Below are 22,974 nucleotides of genomic sequence, written 5' to 3'. Positions count from 1 at the left end.
ATGAAGATCCGGGGTTCGAATCCTGGCCACCACAAAAAAAAAAAAAAAAAAAAAATGGAAAAAAATATTAAGAGATGTTTGTTGTTTTTTGAGAAAATAATTCAAAATGAAAATAATTTTTGATGGCTTAGCCAACGGCGAGGAAAAAAAGCAAAGAAAGAAAGAAATGTGATTCTCCAAACAATAACACAATCTCCAACCACACCCACAACACCATCTTCAATCCTATGTAATAATTTTGCATCACTTGAATTCACACTCTAATTATCAATCTCACTAACCCAGATGGCTAATCTCTTGCCATCATTTTCATTCTCACTTATTCCACTTAATCACCACAAGTATGAAACCAAATCTTCATTTATCCAAATTAAGCATCACAACCAATTTCTTAGTAAAAAAATTCAAGATCTCATTATACCCTTTTCTCATAATCACACTTCAAAATTATTTGCCACGTCATCAAGATTGTCTATAGAAGAAACTGAGCAGAAACTCATTCCTTTTACACAATCCGTAGATATCAAAACATCATTTTCTTATTTGTTTAGGACAGAAATTGGTGAAGGTTTGGTTAAGGTTTATGTTAAAAAGAAAAAAGATTGTTTTTTTGTTTATATTGAGGTTTCTTCTTTAGAGTTAAGTAATGTTAAAGGTGAAACATTGGTGTTGTGTTGGGGTTTATATAGGGATGATTCATCAAGTGTGGATGATGGAAAAGGGATGAATGTGAGCCCTTTTGTGGAAAATTCTGTTGGAAAGTTTTCAGTTGAATTGGAATTTGATGTTGAACAAGTTCCTTTGTATTTGTCTTTTTTGTTGAGATTTTCTGGGTTGGAAATTAGAACCCATTTGAAAAGGAATTTCTGTGTGCCTGTTGGTTTTCTTCGGGGTCGCCCGGATCCGTTGGGGATCTCATTTTCCCGTGATGGGTCGATCAATTTCGCTGTTTTTTCAAGGCATGCTGAGAGTGTGGTATTGTGTTTGTATGATGATGATGATGATAGTGGTCTGGAGAATCCTGCTTTGGAGATTGATCTTGATCCTTATGTCAATAGGTCAGGTGATATTTGGCATATCACTTTTGAGAGTGCGAGGAATTTTGTGAGCTATGGCTATCGTTTCAGAGGAGCTAACCGGAATAACAGTTATGCTGAAGGTGTTGTTTTGGATCCTTATGCTAGAATTGTTGGGAATTCTTTTCAGAATGGTATTGGTTCAGCGAAGAACCTTGGATTTTTGAGAAAGGAACCTGCTTTTGATTGGAGTGATGATTATCATCCGAATTTGGAAATGGAGAAACTAGTGGTGTATAGGTTGAATGTAAAGCGTTTTACCGAGCATGAATCTAGTCAACTTTCCAGTGATTTAGCTGGGAAATTTTCTGGTTTGGCTAAAAAATTGCAGCATTTTAAAGATCTGGGGGTCAATGCTGTTTTGTTGGAGCCAGTTTTCACATTTGATGAGAAAAAGGGACCTTATTTTCCTTGTCATTTTTTCTCTCCAATGAACCTTTACGGACCATCTGGTGATCCTGTATCTACTGTAAACTCTATGAAAGAGATGGTGAAAACTATGCATGCCAATGGGATAGAAGTTATAATGGAAGTTGTTTTCACCAATACTGCTGAGACTGGTGCTCTTCAAGGTATTGATGATTTGTCTTATTATTATGCAAATGGGATTGGTGGTTTGAAAGTACACAGTGCTTTGAATTGTAACTATCCTATAATGCAAAATTTGATTTTGGATAGCCTTAGGCATTGGGTAACTGAGTTTCACATTGATGGTTTCTCTTTTGTAAATGCTTCACATTTGTTGAGAGGGTTTCATGGCGAATACTTGTCTCGGCCTCCCTTGGTCGAAGCAATTTCTTTTGATCCAGTACTGTGGAAAACTAAAATCATTGCAGATTGCTGGGATCCTAATGACATGGAACCAAAGGAGACTCGCTTTCCTCATTGGATGAGATGGGCTGAAATAAATACAAACTTCCGCAACGATGTGAGGAACTTTCTAAGAGGTGAAAGTCTTCTTAGCAACCTTGCAACAAGACTTTGTGGCAGCGGGGACCTGTATTCTGACGGAAGAGGCCCATCATTCTCTTTTAATTACATTGCCGGGAATTTCGGACTTTCTCTTGTGGACTTGGTCAGCTTCAGCAGTGCTGACCTAGAGGCGGAGTTGAGTTGGAATTGTGGAGAAGAAGGACCTACTAATAACACTGCTGTTCTTGAAAGACGACTCAAACAAATCCGTAATTTCCTATTCATCTTATTTGTGTCATTAGGAGTACCTATTTTGAACATGGGAGACGAGTGTGGTCACTCTTCTGGTGGTTCTTCTGCATATGGCGATACAAAACCCTTCAACTGGGCTTCTTTGAAAACAGGTTTTGGTAAGCAAACTACACAATTCATTTCCTTTTTGACTTCCTTGAGAACGAGGCGGAGTGATCTTCTTCAGAGTAGGAATTTCTTAAAAGAAGAAAACATTGAATGGCGAGGAATCGACAAGGCTCCGCCAAGATGGGAAGATCCATCCTGCAAGTTCCTGGCCATGACTTTGAAGACTGAACAAAATGAGCTTCAAGAGAGCTCTGTATCTTCTGATATATTAGGAGATTTATTTATTGCTTTCAATGCAGATGATCATCCAGAGACTGTAGTTTTACCCTTGCTTCCAGAAGGGATGTCATGGTACCGCTTAGTCGACACTGCACTTCCATTTCCAGGGTTTTTCTTGACCAATGGTGATTTTGTCCCGCCTGAGCAAACATCAGGTTTGTCTACTTATGGAATGAAGTCTTACAGCTGCACTTTGTTTGAGGCAAACAAAAAAGAAACGCAAGAATTACACTTGCAAAAGGAACAAAAATAAAAAAGCAAAAACTGGTGGAATACATGCGGCAATTGAAAATGAGATATGTGGCCAGGATTTCTTTCATCTCTTTCGTCTAGCAATGCTTCGTAAAAACAAGCATTTTCCTTAGAAGAAATACTATCCCCAATCCACCTCCTCCCTCCTCATCCTCTGTAAATTTTGTCATTACTTGAATTTCCCTCTCAGTTGTAGATTTGTAAATCAATAATTATGATACGATAATAATAAAAAAATGATGAGGATGAGCCCTGGACAATATATGGTTGTATTATGTGTAAAAGATACTCAATAGTTTCATCATGATTGTTTCTCATTCCCACCAGTGACTGATGATGCAATCAGCCATGCATTGACCCATTGTCATATTTATGAAGATTTCTCTAAAGAAAATGTGAACGAATAAAGTTTCTGTTTTTTTTTTCTTTAAATTATTGAGATAGCTAAAACTTTATTTGAAGATAAACATATTTTAAGTTTATTTTAAGAGACAGACTCTCTTAACCTTTTTCCCTTGTACATTCAAGTCAGTAATTGTATTATTAAATCTTTATAGTAAGAAATACCCTAGAACAATCCATCATTGAAATAATTATTCCTTACATCAATTCCTTTCTAGGTGTCTAAGATTAACTTGACACCTTGTCAAAGATCAAATGACAAAAATGTGTGTGCAGCACAAACTATCCTATATCTATTTCTAAATAGTCAAAAGTTTGAGTACTGATAATTTTTTTAATTGAAATTATATACCAATGCAACTGCTGTTTACTCTTGTTTAGCTACATGATCCTTACTCTTTCTCAAATATTGAAGTTGATATTGCTTTGTAACGTTACCGAGTTCTAGTACCTCTAAGCAAGTGACTCGACCATATTTAGAGGTGATAAATAAGACAGTATTTCAATGATTTCCTCTATTCAGAATTGGTTCTTTAAAGTATTAAGTTAGTAAAGTGAAAAAATCAATGGTTGATATTGTAACCACCTATGATATGTTATGCATGTTCATAATATCAATCTTATAAACGGTTGATAGTACTACTCATTTTATTCTCTAAAGTGAATTGCTCACTTTAGAGGAGCCTTCACCACACTCTCTTCTGAACAAATCTCTTGCAGCGATGCAAAGTCCATCCATAAATTTCACGTGGCGCTAACTCTGGTCCTCGATGCTGTTAAGTGATACCATACAAGAATGAAGAGAAAACTACTGAAAGGGGATTCAACTATATAGTTTCATATATTTAAGCATTACCATGTTCACATATTTTTTGTTTGAAATATATCACTCACAAAATGTACATCACTCCCATAATGGTTACTGAAAAAAAATATTGACAGCAGCAAATTACCGAAAAACACACTGCCTGTATAAAAGCCATCTGATCAGGAGTTTACTGAAATAGGCAAAAAAGTATTTCATCTTGTCAATTTGGAAACAAAATTGTTCTGTTGTCACTTGTAACTGATTAATGTAAACGAAGAACATTGTGACGAACTAGGAAATCATTGCAAGGTATATAAACAGCTGTTTTTTTTCTTTCTAAAACTAAAGATTGCTACCTTCATTTACAGTTAAAGCCTAAAAGGTGTTAATGGTTTAGTATTTGCTAGTTCTGATAGAATTACAACATACGTGCAGATTCTATTATCATTTCAGCTGCTGTACCCATGACACCTATCCCTCCAATTTCCAAAAGGCGAAGAGCCAACTCATCTTCATTCAATTGTCTTAATCCCTTGCTCAGTCTCTTCAACAATTCCGCATCAACCTCACGGATCCACATTGGAGTGCAGCACACTATCAAGCTCACAAAACCTGACACATAGGCTTGCCAAGTAGCATGATGGCAACTCAGTGTTGTAAACCTCTCCATTGTGTCTGCAAGGAAGTCCAAATGAATTGCAATAACCTTTGCTCGTCGATTTGGTGGAACTGAAGAATGGTCAATACCCCATGCAAATGCTACACTAAGCATAACAAAATACGCCAGTGCATAGCCGCTAAGCATAGCAACCAGCACTCCAGTTTCTCCATCCTCCTGCTCCAACGTATCAGCCGATAAAAACCAGGAAGGAACAGTGCCTCTTATCAATGATTGAACCAACTTTTGTCCACCTGATATCCAAACCAATGAAGCACCAAGTAACGCGGCTTGCTTGACCCGTGCCATGTATCTGACAAGAGAAACTTGTCCACGTTTCATTCCATACTTGATTTTATTTAGTTGTTTCTTTACATCGCCTTTAGGTAACTCGTCACTACTTGCTATGTCTCTAACTGAAAGCAATAGAATAGACATGATTGCTTTGTTCAAAAACATGATATCTCCAATAAACCGGTACACTCTTAAGTAGAGAATCCCTGGAGCAACTGGAGAGTGGGAAGCAAGGCCATGACCAAGAAGGGCACCAACACCACCATTATTATTCATACAGGTAGAGCCAAGTCCGAGAGTGGATGTGAAGCAACTTTTTAGCAGCTGAACTACCGCATCTTTGTTGTGATGGAAGACAGTTCCGGAAGCACGTAGCAAAAAGTAGTCACGCCAACGCTTCACCTTTTGGATCCATAAAGAGGTCAAAATGGGCATGCAGGGCCAGACGCAAACAGAAGCAACAGCATTAAGAGTTGGGCCAATCAGAAGGAGGAATCTTCCTTTGCCTTTGTCAAGTTTGTATGTTATTGATAGGCTTACGAAAGCTGCCAAAGGCAAAGGAAGTGTAGCTGGATATTCCTCATCTGTTTACAGGGAAATTAGAATACTGTTAATACAACGGACCTTTGTAATAAAATACAGCTAGTTGATTAATTTGTCAAGGACCAACCTATTGAATATGGGTCTTTGTAATGATGTCAGTACTGTTGTTCTTTTTTAAAAAATGTAGTGGTGACTAAGATTAATTACCTATAGCAAGGCTTGGTACATCAACACCTGTGGCTGCTAAAATTTTCTTTATATGTTGTTCAACAAGGGATAAATTTGCAGCAGGGCTAGGCCAATCAGTTCCATTCATGAATACTGGCTTCCATATGCCCCTTGTAACTTCAGCTGAAAAGTAGCTTGCAATGGCAACCAAAGATGCTGGAATAAAATCGGCTAAACGTTTGAGGCCTTAAGACAAACAAATAGAAACACAAAGAAGTCAAATTACACAACTAACAATCCAAACAAATATTAGAAGTATCAGTATTAACAATCCAGTATAAGCTTGCCAAACACGTGGTTTCAATATCAAGACAAATTTTAACGAAAAAATTATTCCATGAAATAATAAAGAAGCATCATGGTGATCTAAGACCAAGTTTGTAATTATGTGAATTATACTCAATTCAATTTATTACAGCAGTTTTGTAGATTCGGTAGCTTGTGGGATATATTTAGATTCCCAGCATGCACCTCTCTCTTTCTCTCCCCAACTTGCATTTTTTTCAATTAAAATAAATCAAGGGTCATGAAATAAATAAAGCACATCCAATGCCTCATAAACGATTGGCTGCAGTGAATCCTGACCCCAGAAAGCCTGCAGTTTACTACTGTAGTGACATAACTTCAAACATGATAGAGTATTACAATTTATTTAAATTTTCTAAATATTTTTTAAACATTTTATAAAATATAATTTATTTTGTCTGAAATATATCAAATACAATACCTTATTTGTTTAGTAATTAGAAATTGTTAAAAAAATGTATGGAAATTTAGAACTGTTATAAAAACTTATTCTACCATGAAATTTGTATTCAACGATCTTGGGTATTCAATCTAAAGAAAAGTATATTTAGTTTATCTATAAAAAGAAAGATACAAGGGGGTGTATTGAATTAAGATTTCAAGAGATTTTAAAAGACTTTTTAATGATAAAAAATTCGGTGGTATTCAATAAGACTTTTATAGAACATAAGTAAATCTCATGGTATTCAATCAACACAATCAAGATTTTTTATTCAAGGCAACCAAATCCCATGGTATTCGATTGAGATTTCTACCAACTTATAAAATGTCTATTGGTATTCAAAAATCTTAAAATTTTAACGGATTCTTTTGTAGAGTGGATTTTGTGAGACTTTTTAGTTCAAAAAACACATGAAATGCTAATTCAACAATCTCACAAAAAAACTAAGAGACTTTTTGAGACATTCATAAATTTTGTTTCATTGTTGTCTCAGACCCTCACAAGTCACAATCATAGCCCCTACTTTTTTTTTTATGTGATCATAGCCTCTACTTATTCCTTCATCGTAATTATTCCATGTTCCGGCCGTACACGTTTTTATATTATTGCTCTCTTAAAAGAAAATTATACTATTCTTTCTTATTGTTTGATCTGCACGTTCCAGTCAAGAAAAACACTGTTGTCCACTATTGCAGATTCATTATTGTTGACAACGTTATGTTATTTTGTTGTTAACCAACAATTATTATTATTATTATTATTATTATCATCATCATCATCATCAGTCAATTCCATATTACAAATTCATAAAAAAATTCACTCACTCTTGTAATATTGAATTTTTATAAAATTAAATGAATATATTTTGAAAACAATTTACATAACAATCTTAAAATATTGAACTACTCTTCTACAGTTGCAATTTTGAACCTTTTTTTTTTCTTCCACCTTTTTGAAACTAATTAAAAGATACTGTTCCGAACACATTTTTAGTTTTATAATTCTTTAAGAAAGAGAAGTAAATATAGTTAAGTATGCCTCCCTTTTCAACCTACACATAGGCATGGCAACGGGGCGGGGGTAGATTTAAGCATCCCCGCCCCCGCTTCCATGCACCCGCCCCCACCCCGACCCATACCATATTGGGGGTAGAAATTGAACACCCAACTCCGCCCCCAATGGGGACGGGTCTGCCAGCCCCGCCCCCGCCCCCATCCGTGAAAACTCAATTTTTATAAAATATTTAAAAAATGCATATTTTTTCATATTTTTCATAGCAGCAAAAAACAATAATTATATTAATAATTAAAGATCTAATAAACTTTTTTCAAAAGAGCAAAATAATTATAATAAACATGTTTCTAAAGATAATAATATATTAAAATAGGTTGGTGTTTATGGAAATAAGATTATAAAATTTAATAAAGTAAATTTTAAAAAGCGGGTGCGGGGCGGGGGTGGGTGCAGGGGGAGTATAACCCTCCCCCGGCCCCGCCCCGTACTAAAAATCCATATTTCCCCCACACCCGCACCCAGTTAAATCGGCTTTTCTCCGTTAAATTCGGGGCGGGGGCAGCCAGGTCCTGGTGGGGCCGGGTTTTATCATTTGGAGCTTAACATTTGTACTCCAATGCAGATGTCCTCACCCCACATTTTGTGACAATTATACATTTCAAAGCATCAATCCCTCGTTATAATCATAACCAACTCAATATAACTCAAGTTAAAAATAAAACAAGGCAAACCTGTAGCCAATTCACGGGTAGAGACCGTTCCATAAGCACAAGCATTCAGAGAAGCATCCAACACAAAGGGAACGGCTTCCAGAATATCCCAGGCAGGCACTTTTAGTTTCACTAAAGCATCATCCAATGCAGACCCGAATCGAGAAGAGCTGATGCTTCCTAAGGTCGTAGGTGTCGAAGGCTCAAAACCAACATTTACCTTCCTAAACATCATCCTTAGTAAAGCATCAACAATCTGTTGAACATGCCCTCCAGGCATAAAACCAGAGTGGGTCGAAGCAATGCGTTCTTGATGTTGTCGATGCCAAAAGTTTAGTTTTGGAAAGGAATCAATATATATAGATTCTTTAGGAAAGCGTACAATTTTTGATAATCTTTTGAGCTTTAGACTATCCTTTGTTGATCTTCCAAATGATGCAACTCTATTGTTTCGAACCAATAAAAGGTTTTCAGGACTAAATAGATTTCCAAGTGGTGGAGTTGCTGCATTGCCCCTTACTTGTTCAATGGATAAATGGTCAAACCGCCAGAATCTAAGCAAAAGAGTAAACGCATTAGAGAACACCTCTTGAGGAGAGAGTTTTCCTCCGGTTGCGACAGTCCATGAGACATCATAAACACATGAGCCAAAAACCTCACATATTTGCATTAGCCCTGCCGCAAGTAATGGAACCTGAAATGAAAAAACAACAACATGTATCAGCATCAGAAACACTAGCAGGGACGGCCCCAAGTTATAGAGAATGTGGGCATTGGCCCTCACTATCTTTTGGAGAAAAAATTGAATAATATTTATGTTATTTTTAACTCAAATAATGATCTTTGTAATATATTGTTAGTATATAGAAAACTCAATTATAGTTTTCTCTCTCTCTCTATATATATATATATCATATATGTGTGCGTGTGTGACAACTATAATTGTTGAAAGAGTTTTCTCCACGACGAATATTATTAAGAACCGAACGCGGAATTCCAAGAGAACAATTATGAAGTATATTTTTTATGGAAAGAATTATGATGTATATTTATGTTTTCAAAATTAAAGTAGTGTGTGTGTGTTTGCGCGCGCATGTGAGTGGGTGGGTGGGTGCGTACGTGCGTGCGTGTGTTGCCCTCACTAGTCAAGACTTCTAGGTCCGTCCCTAGATACAAGGCACATGCACCATCAGTTAGTTCTCTGGTAGAACACCCCTTCCTCCATCATCTTTTAAACTATTTTTTCCCTTTAAACTAAAAACTTAATTAATCCAGAGAACGTTCCTAGACTGCAAAACAAACACCTTAAAAATAGAAAAAGGGTAGTTGACAATTACATGTGTAAGTCAAGGACTATCAAATAGAACATACCAAACCATGTAAGGAGAAAATATGAACACAGTCTGCAGATGAGATTCCAACAAGAAGGACATTTAGAAATCGTGCTTGGCTGATTAAATGATTTTCAGTCCCAGTGTGATTAGGCAAACAAATAGGTGAGAGCAACTTTGTGATAAAAATAATAGTGTGTTCCTGCAAACAAAGATAACAACATAAACTAAAAGAAAATTATAGACAAATTAAAGATGGTTTCCGGAGACACTAAAAAAGCTAAAAAAATTGCTCGGTCATACTAGAAGCCTGCTGAACATAATACTTTCTCTAAGCTTTCTGTTAAAGTTTGTTTACATTTTCTGCTATAGTTAGCACTTAGTTGTAACCAGCCTCTCTTGTATCTGGACCTCTATAATTATAAATAGAGGCACAGCTTCATTGCTATTAATGTTAGAATTAGAAACATGGTTCAGATTAGTCTGAAGTTTGTGTCAAATTCTCTTCATACATTTTCTCACCTTTTCTCATACTCACCCACCAATTCCAAATAAGAATATTGTGGCCTAGAGTCTAGCAACGTAATCCTTCATTCTTCACTCTTCATCATTCTCATCACTGTCATTTTGTTCTGGTACGTGGATAATATCATTTTCACATACAATTCTATGGATCTAATTGAGCAGTGTATTGCAAACTGAAATATACTTTTGGACTAGATTGTTGTCTTGTTAATGAAGTCAAATGCCTAAAAGATGGTTCATTACTCCTTTCTCAAGCCAATAACATTTGGAATTTGTTAACTCTTAGAACTTGGGTGGGGTCTAACTCATCCCTTACAAAACCAACTTGTATGGTGAAGACTGCCCCCACTTATATAAACTTATGCACAACACTTGTCTCATCCAATGTGAGACTTTTAACACACATCCTACATATGTTTCTGAACCTCTACAAATGTATAAGCACAACTTCATTTTTATTAATATTTAGAAAGTTAGTCATTTTTTCTGGCTATTGTACAGAAAGATAGTTAAGATTAAACTAAAGTTTCTCTTAAATTCTCTATATTCATTTTCTATTGTTTTTCACCTTTTGTCACTCTTTCCCTCTAATTCCAAATTATAATAGAAACTAAGCAAGAAAACAGTTGTATTCTCTCTGTAGCAAGTGTTAGGATTACCTGTATATTCCATCCGCTTGCTAGAGATGCACCACACAGAATGGTAGCAGCAGAAATCTTCTCTTCATCTGAACCATCAATTGTAATTTCATAAACCTTTTCGATCTCCGCTAAGCTTTAATCAAATCAATGAGCTTAAATTCAGTTGCCTTACCTTGTAATTTTTTTAAAAAAAGCATCTAATATACCCAGCATTCAGGAGAGATAGAAAATCTTTATTTGCAAGAAAGAAAGAAAAGAAACCTTCCAGGTTGGATAGTTTCTTTAACCAATCACCTTCCCCAAATCATTCTCTTCTAAAACCATTTTAAGAGGCAAGGACAGGGTACAGAGCATAGAAATGATACGAGTCATCAATGGAGCCTACCTGGAAGCAGGAGTTGCTGCTAAGACATCAACTAACCCAGGAGTTAACTTTGATCCCTTCATCAATGAAGACCAGCCATCCACCTGGTTAGAAATGCTGGAAGGAATTTGATTGCTGCAGGCATTCACATAGCCAGGCCAAAAATAAGCCGATGTGTCAAGTATATTTCTTGCAATACAGGCCTCAACAATTAGATGCCGTAAATTGCCAACTGCAAGAGAAAAAAATCGACAGTGTCACACTTGTGCACCAAAGAGGCTTGAAACAAACATGAACAGGCTTTTACGAAATAGAGTTATGATTTGAAAGAGGAAGGCAAAAAAAAAAAAAAAATTTACTGCCCTTCGTTTTAAAAATTTGTGAACAGTTTATTAGCCCCGCCATATTTTCTCTTTTTCCACAGATCCCTTTTATCATATTTAACATTGATTTACTCCAATAATTGATCCTAGCCCTACCTCAGTTAAAACATACCGATAAAAAGGGAACATATTAATCAGAAGCGCAAATTCTTTAACCAACAGGAAATTACAGATTATTACCACAACAAATAAATTACTCACAACAATTCATGGGCAAGTCATCCATGCTCGATGATTTTGAGTGCCCACTACCCACAGGGTTTCCCGATACCAGCATAATAGGCATAGCCTTGGCAGCAGCTTGATTGGCTTCCCTGAGAACAGCTTGAGGTGGAGTAAGCAAACACTGAAAATCACCCAATGACTGTAAGCAAGTTATCAATTCCCCGCGACGCTTCCCCAGAACCTGTTGATTCTTTCCTTGATTTGTAGGGCCACACTCAGCTTCTTCAATCAGTTCACCTTCCTCTTCTTCAATAATATTTGCGACCACATTGGTTGTAATGCTCAATAATATACACATACAAGTATCAAGACGAGGTACTGGACCTTCACTCAAATTCCTTTCCTAAAATAACATGGGCAATAATATACATTATAATTGTCGTTATGCTGAGATTTTGCTGAGTGTAATTGCATGGAATTTTCCAGGGTCACTGGATTGCATATAAAGAATCAGTTGATCGATTAAATGTAAAACTACATGTGGCTACACTGACAAAGTAATTTAAATGACATGCAACCACAACCTTTCCACATTGATGCTTGACTATATCGCATAGACAAGAATAAATCAATCATGCAAAATTTGATAAAGAATTCGTTAGCTCTCCCTTCCCTTTTGTTGATTAATACCTACCCTTTGAACCAACCGCAGTGCCGCAATCCATAAACCCAAAAACGTATTGTGCCACATAGTGCCATTAACTGCATGTAGACTTTTTACCAAATCTGCAATAAGAGCATCAAATATATAATTTTGATTCGAAGAGAAGAATTAAAGAAACAAGTAGATAATTTTTTTTTATCTATTTCAAAGTATTATGTGCTAACCCCAACCCCCCTCTCAAAAGATGCCATCTGAATTGTTTTTTCATGTGAGCGTGTAGTATCCTCACTTGGAATACATTTCTGCTTAGCACCAAAGCTAGTGTTAATCCTAAACTCAAACCAAAAGGATAAGTATTGTTCAAACTACTTCAGGGCATAGTCTACCATCACTCTATATGACAACCAAAGGATGGCATCTCGGGCTGAAGGAATAAAATTGAAAATGTGATGAGACAGTATGTTTGGCCATGTCAGAATTGGTGTGAAAAAATAACCCAAGTACAATCCTTTGAGTGGGAATAGTATCAAGTAATCAGATTCAGTGCTAGAGTTGGGCTAGAAATTGTCCCCATTCCAGGTGCACTACTGTAAGTTACAGTCTGTAACATCTAAAATCTGGAATATTTGCTGATAATAAAGATTTCTTACATTTATAAATCAAAAAATGAGTTTGTTCATTTAAGTAAAAAATCATTTTCTAAATGAAGAGGAATTAGAGAGAAAATACATCAGTGGTGAGTTTAAAGAGAGAACATGAAGTCAAAGAAAAGAAATGAGGTGATCTGACTTGACTACATGTTCTTCGAGTTTGAGTTGCGAAGAGTATATAATGGCAGGTCAGTCAGATTGAGCATGCAAATGGAAGCTATAGTCCTACGCCACTTAAAATAAAAATTGATAAGAGTTTTATATGTGAAAGCTGTCAGCTAGGAAACAGGTCTGGTATACCACAATTTTTACCTGTGGATTTTAAAAAAGGATGTTGGTGGAGAAGTAGGCAACTTAGAAAACAATGCTGTATTGAATTTTTATTTTATGGATTTTTCTTCTTGTGTTTAATTTGATTATCTGCTTTGTGGAGGAACCTTACCCAACATTATGATTTAAAATAAATAAAAAAATCAATCATACATTCATACCAGTAATAATTTCAATAGCACTTAAAGCTGCTACGTGCCCTCCATCCAAAGCATCTTCAAGTATTAGATCAATAGGAAGCCAAATCGAAGACCAACTACTACCTTCACATTGACCACCAAAAGCTATTTGAGAACCAGCAGGTATGACTACATTGGACTCCAGCTTAGATTTTGTATTGCATGATACAACCCCGTGAATATTTTCCATCAAAGATAAAAGGGTGTCTGCAGTAATATGTTTCAAATTCTTCAAAATTGAAGATTTTGATGCAATTAGCTGCATTTGATGATTGAATGATCCCCAGTATGATGGCCTACAAAAGATAACATTCTTCATTGAAGGTTCCAAAATCTAAATTAAGATTGGCTCAATTAAGTATTTAGACAGTTTACATCATTGATGCCAAGTATATCAGAATTAGGTTCTTACATGTTTCGATGAACTAAGCAAAGAAGCCTTGATGTCATTTTATTTTGTAAAAGCTGTACAATGATCTCAATAGCTATCATTGTGTTTTTCCTCTGCATCCCCTCCTTCTGCTCAGTTTTCATTTCATTGATGCAGTCATGCTCAGCAATATCCATATCATGTGATCTGCTTAGCCATCTTGGCTTATTCTCTGGAACATGATCTAATAACCCTTCATCATCCAAAATTGCTTCAAGTAACTGCCATAAAATTGAGAAGACAAATTCAACAAGAGCAACTCCCGGTTCACACACCTTGTGGCTGTATACTTGCGAAAGCTGAAGAACATTATCAATTGATTCCATTATCCTGTGAAACCATTGGATTAGCAGTGTTTACAAATACACAAGGAACATTTCCCATCCCCAAAAAGAGAGAGAGAGACAGAAAAAAAAAACTAACTAAAAAATGGAGAAGCCACTTGAGAGCAGGTTTCTGTTCTCTTTATAATAAAATGTTCCTTCATGTTTACAGTCAAATAGGATTGCTACAAGCATGTGATTTATTAATGATAAGCATCAAAGCAAGTAATTATCACAAGTTAACAAGTAACCATACGAATATATAATAGCAAATAAATGTAATCTTTAGAGATAACACTGTAATCTTAAGAAAATCAAAACTTACTTTCGTCAACATTGCACTAGATGCATTTTTTTTAATATACATCCTTAAGAAAATGCCTAAAATTGATGTCTGTTGCCTATAACCTAGAAAATATACTCTGCCTTTCGAGAAGTAAAAAAGAAAAACTCTATGTAATATGTTAAATGAGCAATGCTATATATTGCAAATGATATACTCACGAAGGAATCGCGAACAAAAACAGACCAATAAAAAAAATGTTGTTTGGCGGAATATACAGAGACTAGCGGAAATCACGGTAGTCAATAAATGATGATCCAATCAAAACATGTCAGTTTTGCTCTCACGACATGATTCGTGTGCAATCATTCGCAATAAATAGCATTTTTCACTTTAAATCTCTAAAATTTTATCCAAGTTACTGAGGTGAACGGATAGACAGTGACAGCATTTGGTAGCAAAATTGTCTAGGAGCTAATGCAAACATGATAAGGAGCTAATAAAAAATTTTATGAACAGAATATCCCAAACATTTGGCAGCAAAAATCATTGAAATATTAAGGAGCTAATAAAAAAGTTCTTCAGTAGCAAAATTCGTTGAAATTGTTACATTCAACTGCTATGAAAACACACTTAATTTACCCTAACCTTGGAATAAACCTTCAATTTAGTCCTTAAACTATTACTCTCTCCAGTTTAGTCCTCAAACTATAAAAATATACCGAGTAGTCCCAAAACTATATGAAATATGTCAATTTAGTCGTATATAAAAATCAGGCAAATCAGTCAATCATATCTAAATAACAGGGACTAAATTGACAAATTTTATATACTTCAGGGAATACTTATTATATTTAGATAACTAAATTGGAGAGATGGTGATAGTTTAGGGGTTAGATTGATGGTTTACTCCCTAACTGTGTGCTGAAATTCAACTCAACTTTTACTCATAAGATAATTACCCTAAAAAATGAGTTTTTTGAAGATTAAACATTAGAGTTTATACAACTTGATCACAGAAAGAAAAAAAAACACGTGATAATTTCATAATCATATTAACAAAAGTTGAACCTCACATTTCATAGTTAGGAGAATTGTTACGAAATTGAAGCATTAACACATATTGCTTCACGAGTTCCAGATAAAGTCTATAAGCTTGTGGATAAACTTTTCTCATCGGAACAATCCTGAAATCATTCAAAAATAATAATAATATTAATAATAATAAATTTGGATTAAAATTTACAATGCAATTGAATCATGAAAGAAAGAAGAAAAACCTAATTCGAGTACATTGCAAAGAAAAAAGTCAAAAAAGGAAAAAAAGTAACGGAAATGTGGAAGAACCTAGTGGAGAGAAGAGCGACGAGGAGCAACGGAGGAAGAAGGTTGAGTGAAGCAGCAATGTCTAGAAGCTTCCAAGCGATGGGAGAGTGATGGTTCCAGAACAAATGAGAGACTAAACGGTGAGCGAGGTCGACGGAAGGGAGAGTGACAGCGGTGGAACGGAGTGTTGAGATGATTTGCGACGCCCATACGTTAGGATCGGTGTTGTTCATCAAAGCTGAGTTGGTTTGGAGAAGAATCGCGTCCCATGGGAAACGATCGTAGCCGGCGATGGTTTGGGCGGGAACGGCCATAGCCATCAAACAAAACGAGAGAAATGTGAGAGAGTGAGAGTGTTCAGAGGTGAATGACAATGCATGGGGTTGTTTGTGTTTATGTAATCATTTTTAGTTTTTAATATTTTTTTTTAGATATTAAAAAATTAGAGTCAAACATTTTAATCCATGTACACCATGGTGTTGTGTTGTGCCAAAGGTTTGCTACACCACCACTTCTACTATTTTTACATCTGGTCGCAATAGTTTCAGATTAAAATATTCATGGCGTTTTGGAATATGGCTAAAAAATAATGTAAATTCGAGTCTTGAACTGAGGAAGATGATGAACATTCTCCATATGAGTGTTTAAGTACAGGGTGTGAGTGGTAAAGTTAGAGAGAGATTGTTCGTTGACATTATTTCCTGTTGCTTTCATGACTAGAATGAGGTCGTCGATGAATTATTGACATGTATGTATATTTATGATTACTCGCAATTAAGTTATCAATTAATTAGATTGTCCTCATCATTGCTATTTGAACCTGAAAAATGGAAGCCTCCTTATAGATTTATTGTGCCGGTAAATGTGGAGTTTTTAGGACATCGACAAAATGTGACCGTTTTAGATATTTGTTGTTGAGTCATTAAAGTTTTTACGATGCTAGTATTGAATACACCATCAAAAGTTGTGCCTCTAGTTACGTTGAAAAATATGGATTCATAGTGTGTGTTTGGTATGGCGGCGGGGAGAATTGATTTTGATAGAATTGAGTTTGAGAGAATTGATTTTGGTTAAAAGTGAATTGAATGTGAATTGATTTATGTTTGGAGAAACTTTATTAAAAGTGATTCTTGTGGGTTGATGTTGTTTGGATAGTTTGAATCAAAATTAATTTTAAATGTGTAATGACTAAACTATCCTTTTAATTGTATTTAAAACTCATTCTCATTAAAAAATTATTTCAACTTATCATACATGAATTTTATTGGTTCCAAAATTAATTTTAAAATAATATTAATTTATGTTATTTTTAATATTATATTTTTATCAATTGGGTGATTTTTAATAAAATAATATAAGCATAAAAAGATGTAAAACAAATGAGAAATTACACAATTGTAAACTAAAATATACGTAAATTATTAATACATAATCATAGATTTCTAAATATGTATAAAAAATGGCAGGGTTGTAAAGTATATTACATATGGATAATAGATAATATAAGTTCAAGTGCAATATAATATTGAAAATTATTACAAATTAATTATTTAGCTTATACGCTATAATTTGATCGCAGATTGAGTTTCGAGCATGATCCATCTCTGAAGAAGAAGCTACATTGAAACTTTGGGATTGATCCAAGTTAGTTGATCTATGATCATCATTGTGAATGACTGTATTTTCATCTTCATAAAGATTAAAATCAACATCCATTTCAGCACTCCTTCTAATAAAGTTGTGTATTGCCATTGTTGCGACAACTATATGAACTTACGTCTCATATTTGAACTTAGGCATGCTACGCAGAATTGCAAATCTATTCTTCCATACTCCAAAAGTTCTTTCAATTGTGCATCTTAAACTTGAGTGATAGTAATTGAATACTTCATTATGATTTTCGAACCCACTTGAACGTCTGAATTCAGGAAGATGATAACGTTCACATCTATATGGACCAATGTACCCTATTGGTGTTGGATAACCAGAATCTACCAAATAATACTTACCTAAAAATAAATTAATTATTAAAATATGAAAATAAATTAATTATTGATATAACAAATCATATCTAGTAAGGCAATATATAACATACCTTGAGGAGGATGCAGAAAGTTAAGGTTAGCAGTAGTAAGAGCTTTGTCAAAAACACGGGCATCATGGGCAGTGCCTTCCCAACCACCTAATACAAAAGTGAAACACATATTCCAATCACATACAACCATAATATTTTGTGTTGGATATCATTTTCTTCCAATAAACCTTGGTTGCTCACTAGCACTAACTACACATGACACATGTGTAACATCAATTGCTCCTATAGCATTCTTAAAAGAAGGCCAATAACGTTGATCATTTTTTATTTTGACATGACATTCACGAAACATAGGATCTTCGGGTTTAATATATTTGAAGGACAATTTAAGGCATGCATGAAGTACACGATGAAAATGTCTACTTACAGTCTCACCCGAATGTTGAAATCTTTCTTGAATCATTCTATTACCGACACCGTGGCCTACAACGACCAAAAACATTGCAACCATTTCTTCAACCCCCATATGTTTAGAAGACTTTAAATCATATTCCACCAATTCATGGCAAAGTTTATGAAAAATATGTTTTTCCATTCGAAACATCTCGTAACAACGAGTGGGATTCCCTTGCAATATTTCTTGAACCCATGCATGACCTGTGAGCTCACTAGTTCTACATGGCTCTTTACATAAATTTTTGTTGCATACTCACCAAGTAGTGCAGTCAAAATATAGGATTCTTCAAATGTATCATCATCTTCTTCTTCTTGTGTATTGTGTTCCAATTGTTCCTTCCATACATTCATTTTAATAAAGATGGACTTGTGTGTAAATGACAATATATAAACACACCATCCATTGTGAAGTAAAGCAAATAAATCACAATATATAAACACTACCATCCATTGTATCCCATCTGTCAGTATAATACATGCACCAAAATACATGTGCATTGTATACCCTTGAGCCCATAATTATCTTGTTTGTAATTTGGTTAGTGAAGGAAGGTTACTGGTATTCAATGAATCCTCTTAATCTTCTAAAAAAAAATACGTGCATTGAATGTATCTTAAAAGGTGGCCGACAATTTAAAATTATTATGAATGACTGGTAGCAGACAACAACATAAGGCCTCTGAAACAAAACAACAAAATAGAAAATCCCAACAGTTAGAACACGCGCACAGAACCAGAAAAAAGCACCTAGCTGCAACTGTTAAGGACTTGAGGCTGCCATATACAAAAATGGCAACAAACCTGAGAAGGAGGTAGCAGCAGAAAAAAGCATACCCCAGCCTCAAAACTCCTAATCATTAAGGTTGTTATATATCAGATAAAATGAAGGTAATTAGTTCACAGGTTCCAACTAACATATAAGCATGATATATAAGCATCAGCCTTTCAAGCTCATATACTAACACTAGATTACTAGACTAACATAGATAAAGAGAAACAACTATAATTTAAAATAGCTAGAAACCGGGGATTGCCAATTAAGAAGGCAAACCTACAAAAGTGAACTTTAGCATAATACATGCGCCAAACAAGTTCTGTAAGATGCTTTATTACCTGACACAGATGATAATTTTGTTGTAGTCCCAATCTTCAACACATCTACATACAGTACATCCTTTTGCAGCTTAGCACAAACTAGTTCACACTTGTCTGCCAGACACAATAATTTCCATTACCATTTAATAATATAACCAATAAGTCATATAAAAAATAACAGAGGCAACCATGTAACAAATTCACTTCATTCAAATTCACAAGGCATAATACATAGGTTTTATATCACCATACTACTTGAGTTCTTAATACGAAATTTATAAAGGGAAATCCTAACACATAGTGCGACATAATGAAGATCTAAACACAAACTAAGCAACCAAATACATAAACTAAGAAACCAAATACATAAACTAAGTCCAAAAGCATAAGCTAAATCCAAGACACATCACTAAGCCAATTCTTGAGCCAATTTTTTTTCCAAATCACGGCCTCATGAATAGAGTAGGGTTGAATGATGCAAATTTGAGCCAAATCAACCTTCTTTCCTCAAAACCCCGCAGTGATACAAACATCTCCCTAGCTGGCTTAAACATCATTAGGTTACAACACATTGTATGAAACTCTAAATCAGAAGTAACTGCCTCCATGGTTTGAATCTCAGCCATCACCTCACCAATAGATGCATTACTTATAGCCTCATTCCGCGACTTGCAAGTCTCCGCAATATCATTAACAGCCTCAGCTATTGACGTTGAAGGAGTAGCTTTTTTCTTTCCTTTTTGTTCAGCCCCAATAACTCTTTCTCTTTTGTCCACTACTTTGACTAGCAGCTCCTTGTGATGTATTCAAGTTAATATTTCCAAAACCAGTTGTTGCTCCAATGCTTGCATCTTCACTATCACCCGAGCCTTCAACATCCAAGCCAACATCATTATCATCATTACCCAAGTTCTCATTAGGTAATACACCACTTGATGGTGCCCAAGCATGCTCTCCATTAGCCACAAAATCCTTGAAAAGTGTGGTTAGTTGGTGAGCAAATGGAAGTCCCTTGTCTCTAAACTTTGCATATTGAGGATTTTCCTGCATATTCATAACCTAACATATAAATCTAAGGTAAATATAAGCCTAAAAATATTACTAAACAAGATATTTGCGATTCGCATACCAATTCTTTCTTCTCCCACCACTCATCGGATGCATCAACGGTATTCTTCTCAAAATTCCATCCTAATCCGGTAACTTTTCCAAACAAGTTATGCCATACTTTCCATTCCTTTCTCAAACTATCATACATATTCTTCAATTTTACCTTGTCATAATTCAGTCCACTTTGTTCATTAAATTGGGAAACAATACCTTGTCATCCTTTCTTGGTAAAACAAGTACCATTGCGTTGACTCTTGGAACTTTTCCAAACAAGTTATACCATACTTTCCATTCCTTTCTCAAGCTATCATACATATTCTTCAATTTTACCTTGTCATAATTCAGTCCACTTTGTTCATTAAATTGGGAAACAATACATTGCCATCCTTTCTTGGTAAAACAAGTACCATTGCGTTGACTCTTGGAAACTTGATCCAAACATGCCTTGACAAAGTACTCGGTGGCTTTAAGATCCCTCCAACTAGCTTTGGAACTTTGACCCTCATTGTTAGTTGAAGGGGGGTTAGCAGAAACTTTCCTCTTAAGTGAGTCCATAATACTATATACACAAAAGTATGATAAAAAAAATGAAACAAACTATACATAAGCAACTTGATCAAACTAACACCAATACCCTTGTTTTGTGCAGATGAAAATGATAACAGAAAACAAAAACAATACTAGAAGAAGTTCTGTGAATGAGTTCTGTTACTTTGTGCTAGAAGAAGTTCTGTTACTTTAGAATTTTTTGTAAAGGCACAAAAATTAGAATTACAACAATGGCTTGAAGCTATAAGTTTCTTTTCTTACATTAGTTCATTCAATTACTTTGAACACACCAAGTACCTTAAACAAAAACAATAGACTCCTTGCTAAAAACACAAAAACAGAAAGAAAAAAATAAAGATAAACATCAATAATAACAGAACAATCACTTCTACAGGTCAAGAAAATTCATCAACATAAACATACCAATATAAGAAAATTGTTTTTTCTTTGAGACTATTTATCAAACACATACAATGCATTGATGTAGGATGAAAAAATTAATGTAAAACTTGTAACAAATAGAGAAAAGAGAAATAGAAATTAACAATATTGAAGCAAGTAATCAAAGAAAAAAAAATGAATATGTATTTACCTTCAGGCCTTGGCAGAGCAATGGAATGGTTCTCACAAGTAGCTCATAAGCATCATATATAGGGGAAAAGCTGAAGGAATAAATTCACCCAACCAACACATCTACCATGAGTAATGAGATTAACCATGAAATTTGAAAAAATAGGGGAAAAGCTGAAGATAATTGAAAGCTTGGATATGCAAAATCTTCACAATTAAGAAAATTTAAGTTTGAAGTGATGTGAAGTAATGAAAAGGAAGAAAACTGTGAGAAATATCTTTATGCGTAGGAAATTGGAGTATAGCTTATGGGTAATTTGGTAAATATACATGTCACTGAAAAGTTGAAGCTACAACTGGCGTTTGCTTTGACGCAGAAGCTTGAACTTGTGGCTTCAATCAAACCCGCGTTTGGACACTTTATCACGTTCTGCAGAATCACGTTTTCTTCTATCCAAACACCACAGCAAAATGTATGATTACTCGCAATTAAGTTATCAATTAATTAGATTGTCCTCATCATTGCTATTTGCAACCTGAAAAATGGAAGCCTCCTTATAGATTTATTGTGCCAGTAAACGTGGAGTTTTTAGGACATCGACAAAATGTGACCGTTTTAGATATTTGTTGTTGAGTCATTAAAGTTTTTACGATGCTAGTATTGAATGCACCATCAAAAGTTGTGCCTCTAGTTACATTGAAAAATATGGATTCATAGAGTGGTTATCATCTAGTCATCAACTGCTTCCACCCCTAGCCTCGACATGAGTACTAGGACCCCATGCTTGACACCATCATTTGATGCCTGAGAAAATAGTATCTCACAATAATCTTCGACATGACCAAATTTGCCACAATAGTAGCAGAAAATCCTTGGGCGTTCATATTTGAACTTCACTTCTTTGGCCTCGGTCCCCGACTGGTGTGTTTTCTTCATTTTCTTCAAAAAGGTCTTTAGAAAGTTGAGGACATGGATTTGCATAAAGGTATTGAGAAAGTTAGAATTGTTTTTCTCATCGTATACTAGAAAAAACACCGATGAAACCACATAGGTTTTTACCCTTTTTTCAGACATGAAATCAACATGAAGAAGATGGTGAACCTGGACACAGAAGGGCATTTTTAGTAGTTTAGTCATTGGTGAAATTTTAAAATATCATTAACTTAATAATTTAGTTGTTTAATGTTTGATTCATAATTAATTTTTATTAATGTATTGTTACGAATATGAAATGCAAGTGTGCAAATATACACCGTTATAATAAAGTGAAAGGAAAGTAT

At 35.0% G+C, this 22,974-nt stretch overlaps 4 protein-coding genes across 4 annotated transcripts; 1 reads left to right on the top strand and 3 right to left on the bottom strand.

Moving 5' to 3' along the window:
• The first annotated feature begins 117 nt into the window (after positions 1 to 117).
• On the top strand, positions 118 to 3,196 carry LOC25499096 (isoamylase 2, chloroplastic). The gene has a single exon (XM_024770734.2). The coding sequence runs from the start codon at positions 286 to 288 to the stop codon at positions 2,878 to 2,880; it is 2,595 nt and encodes an 864-aa protein (XP_024626502.1). The 5' UTR covers positions 118 to 285; the 3' UTR covers positions 2,881 to 3,196.
• Positions 3,197 to 3,711: 515 nt separating this feature from the next.
• On the bottom strand, positions 3,712 to 12,517 carry LOC25499095 (mediator of RNA polymerase II transcription subunit 33A). Its single transcript, XM_024769984.2, has 8 exons — positions 12,388 to 12,517; positions 11,730 to 12,096; positions 11,167 to 11,377; positions 10,800 to 10,914; positions 9,656 to 9,817; positions 8,306 to 8,978; positions 5,792 to 5,998; positions 3,712 to 5,625 (listed from the first exon to the last, which is right to left on the bottom strand). The coding sequence occupies exons 1-8, from the start codon at positions 12,442 to 12,444 to the stop codon at positions 4,508 to 4,510; spliced, it is 2,910 nt and encodes a 969-aa protein (XP_024625752.2). The 5' UTR covers positions 12,445 to 12,517; the 3' UTR covers positions 3,712 to 4,507.
• Positions 12,518 to 13,484: 967 nt separating this feature from the next.
• LOC112416716 (mediator of RNA polymerase II transcription subunit 33A) lies at positions 13,485 to 16,225 on the bottom strand. The gene is made up of 4 exons (XM_024771057.2): positions 15,900 to 16,225; positions 15,629 to 15,739; positions 13,929 to 14,276; positions 13,485 to 13,812 (listed from the first exon to the last, which is right to left on the bottom strand). Exons 1-4 carry the CDS (start codon positions 16,196 to 16,198, stop codon positions 13,485 to 13,487), a joined length of 1,086 nt encoding a protein of 361 aa, XP_024626825.2. The 5' UTR covers positions 16,199 to 16,225.
• A 3,420-nt stretch (positions 16,226 to 19,645) lies between these two features.
• LOC112416436 (uncharacterized) lies at positions 19,646 to 21,188 on the bottom strand. Its single transcript, XM_024770248.2, has 2 exons — positions 20,594 to 21,188; positions 19,646 to 20,508 (listed from the first exon to the last, which is right to left on the bottom strand). The coding sequence occupies exons 1-2, from the start codon at positions 20,720 to 20,722 to the stop codon at positions 20,209 to 20,211; spliced, it is 429 nt and encodes a 142-aa protein (XP_024626016.1). The 5' UTR covers positions 20,723 to 21,188; the 3' UTR covers positions 19,646 to 20,208.
• Positions 21,189 to 22,974: the final 1,786 nt, after the last annotated feature.

This window comes from Medicago truncatula, chromosome 7, assembly GCF_003473485.1.
Source record: "Medicago truncatula cultivar Jemalong A17 chromosome 7, MtrunA17r5.0-ANR, whole genome shotgun sequence".
In the NCBI taxonomy this organism is placed as follows: domain Eukaryota; kingdom Viridiplantae; phylum Streptophyta; class Magnoliopsida; order Fabales; family Fabaceae; genus Medicago; species Medicago truncatula.
Note: the sequence above shows the minus strand (reverse complement) of the source record. Positions and strands in the feature narration are given on the sequence as shown.

Excerpts from the sequence above, each read along its gene's own strand:
- LOC25499096 (XM_024770734.2), top strand. The coding sequence starts at position 286 with ATGGCTAATCTCTTGCCATCATTTTCATTCTCACTTATTCCACTTAAT.
- LOC25499095 (XM_024769984.2), bottom strand. The coding sequence starts at position 12,444 with ATGTGGCACAATACGTTTTTGGGTTTATGGATTGCGGCACTGCGGTTG. Across the intron at positions 9,818-10,799 it reads CAAGCGGATGGAATATACAG|GAACACACTATTATTTTTAT; the intron begins GTAATCCTAACA and ends CTTTGTTTGCAG. Across the intron at positions 8,979-9,655 it reads TTTTCTCCTTACATGGTTTG|GTTCCATTACTTGCGGCAGG; the intron begins GTATGTTCTATT and ends TTTTCATTTCAG.
- LOC112416716 (XM_024771057.2), bottom strand. The coding sequence starts at position 16,198 with ATGGCTATGGCCGTTCCCGCCCAAACCATCGCCGGCTACGATCGTTTC. Across the intron at positions 15,740-15,899 it reads GTCGCTCTTCTCTCCACTAG|GATTGTTCCGATGAGAAAAG; the intron begins GTTCTTCCACAT and ends GAATGATTTCAG. Across the intron at positions 13,813-13,928 it reads TGCTTAGTTCATCGAAACAT|GCCATCATACTGGGGATCAT; the intron begins GTAAGAACCTAA and ends TATCTTTTGTAG.
- LOC112416436 (XM_024770248.2), bottom strand. The coding sequence starts at position 20,722 with ATGTATGATAGTTTGAGAAAGGAATGGAAAGTATGGCATAACTTGTTT. Across the intron at positions 20,509-20,593 it reads GGTGGGAGAAGAAAGAATTG|GAAAATCCTCAATATGCAAA; the intron begins GTATGCGAATCG and ends ATGAATATGCAG.